General features: G+C 43.9%; 1 protein-coding gene across 1 annotated transcript; it reads right to left on the reverse strand.

Annotated features, from left to right (window-relative positions):
• Positions 1-656: 656 nt before the first annotated feature.
• Positions 657-1,610, reverse strand: LOC121457911 (olfactory receptor 10A2). Its single transcript, XM_041666980.1, has one exon. The coding sequence runs from the start codon at positions 1,608-1,610 to the stop codon at positions 657-659; it is 954 nt and encodes a 317-aa protein (XP_041522914.1).
• Between the last annotated feature and the right edge of the window lie 297 nt (positions 1,611-1,907).

A 1,907-nucleotide genomic window follows, 5' to 3' on the forward strand; every position in this document is an offset into this window, starting at 1 on the left:
TAGGGGCCCATGGGAAACCTGCAGAGGACAGTATCATAACAGACTGTGTAAAAATTAACAGCTGTTTTTAACAAAGTGTTAGAGCCTAAAAATGGAATTGGGAGAACTGTAGGCTAGGTTAGTCCACCTGGCCAAAGTAGCCTTTGGGAAGAGCCAATGGCATTGTTGAGGCCATGTAAATATGCATGGGAATTAGTAGTTGGCCCTCCTCTGTTTGAGGTTACAAACTGCCTATCTAAGGGGAAAGTGAAATAAAAAGAAATAACAAAAGAATTATGCACTAGAAGAGTAGGGATGTTCCTTCTTACCTGGAACCAGACTAGTTAAAGCCAAACAAAGGGCCAGGATGACTTTTGATGCTTTTCACTGAATTTTCTGGTATATGATTCCAAGTGCACATTAGAAGGGGTCACACACAGTTCACAATGTATACCACTTTCATGCCTATTTGCAAAATAAATACCTTGAACAAACCTGCCAGAGTACCAAAAATTCAAATTACTCTGGTGAGAAAACAATGTTCACACAATGGGAAGGCAGAGAAGCATAGATGGATATCAATGGCCTCTATGTTCCTTTGTCTCTACTGAGCTTCCTAACAGCCATTAAACAAATGGGTGTCACTCCAGTGGACATTGAAAGAGGGGAAAGCAATTTCATGTGATGTGGCTTCTGAGACCCAGGGCCTTGTTGAAGGTCCTGGTGATAGCATTCTTCACCTCATTATTCCTCAGGCTATAGATGATAGGGTTCAACATGGGAGTCACAACAGTATAGGACAATGACAGCAACTTCTTGCTTTCAGGGGAATTATTTGATTTAGGCCGAAAGTAAGTGAGGCTTAAAGACACATAGAAAAGAGAGACAATGAGGAGATGTGAGGAGCAGGTAGAGAAGGCTTTGTGCTTCCCTTTGGCTGATGGAATCTTGAGGATGGAAGCAGCAATGCGAGTATAGGAACACAGGATCAGCAGACAGGGTATCATGACGACCAGAATGGTGCCGACAATGGCATAGACCTCAAACCATGCTGTCTCTGCGCAGACCAGCCTCAGCACAGGTGGGCTGTCACAGAAGAAGTGGTTCACCTTATTGTTGGCACAGAATGGAAAACTGAAGAGCCATGTGGTCTGCACAGTGGCTACAGGGAATCCTGGAAACCAGGAGGCAGCAGCCAGTTTGGCACATGTCCCTTGGTTCATGATTACTGGGTAATGCAAGGGACTGCATATGGCTACATAGCGGTCATAGGCCATGGTGGCAAGGAGGAAGCATTCAGCCACTCCAAAGAAGAAGAAGAAATACATTTGAGTGGCACAGCCAAGGAAGGAGATGCTTGTGTCCTGGGCAATCAGGGTCCCCAACATTTTGGGCACAATGACCAGGTTGAAGCCAAGTTCTAAGAAGGACAAATTTCTGAGGAAGAAGTACATTGGGCTTTGCAACATGGGATCAGCCAGTGTCACCAGAATGATGAGGCTGTTTCCCAGGAGAGTGATTAGGTAGATGGCTAGAAATGCCAGGAAGAGCAAGATCTGTATTTCAGTAGGCAGGGAAGAGAAGCTCATGAGAACAAATTCAGTTATTCTTGACCAGTTTCCTGCTGCCATGGGCTATAAATTTCCACTTTTTTTGTGAAGACAGATTTTTGATTGCACAAGACAGATTCTGAACTCCCCTAGCTCTCCAGATTGCTGATTAGTTTTATGGGAGAGGCAAAATCAGGATATGTTAAAATAGGACAAATTCCTAGTGCTTATTTGAGCCATGCCTGAGTGTATCTCTGAAGTGGATTTCTTCATTTGCACATTCACAAGTAGGAAGGACAAGCATAGGGAGATCACTGAGTCTGTAGAAGGGACATTGAAGGATACATTTTTGGAATTGTGATGGCTCTGAAAATGTAC

This window comes from Microtus oregoni, unplaced genomic scaffold (assembly GCF_018167655.1).
Source record: "Microtus oregoni isolate MIOR12 unplaced genomic scaffold, Mior012 000016F_ref0000370, whole genome shotgun sequence".
Taxonomy (NCBI): Eukaryota; Metazoa; Chordata; class Mammalia; order Rodentia; family Cricetidae; genus Microtus; species Microtus oregoni.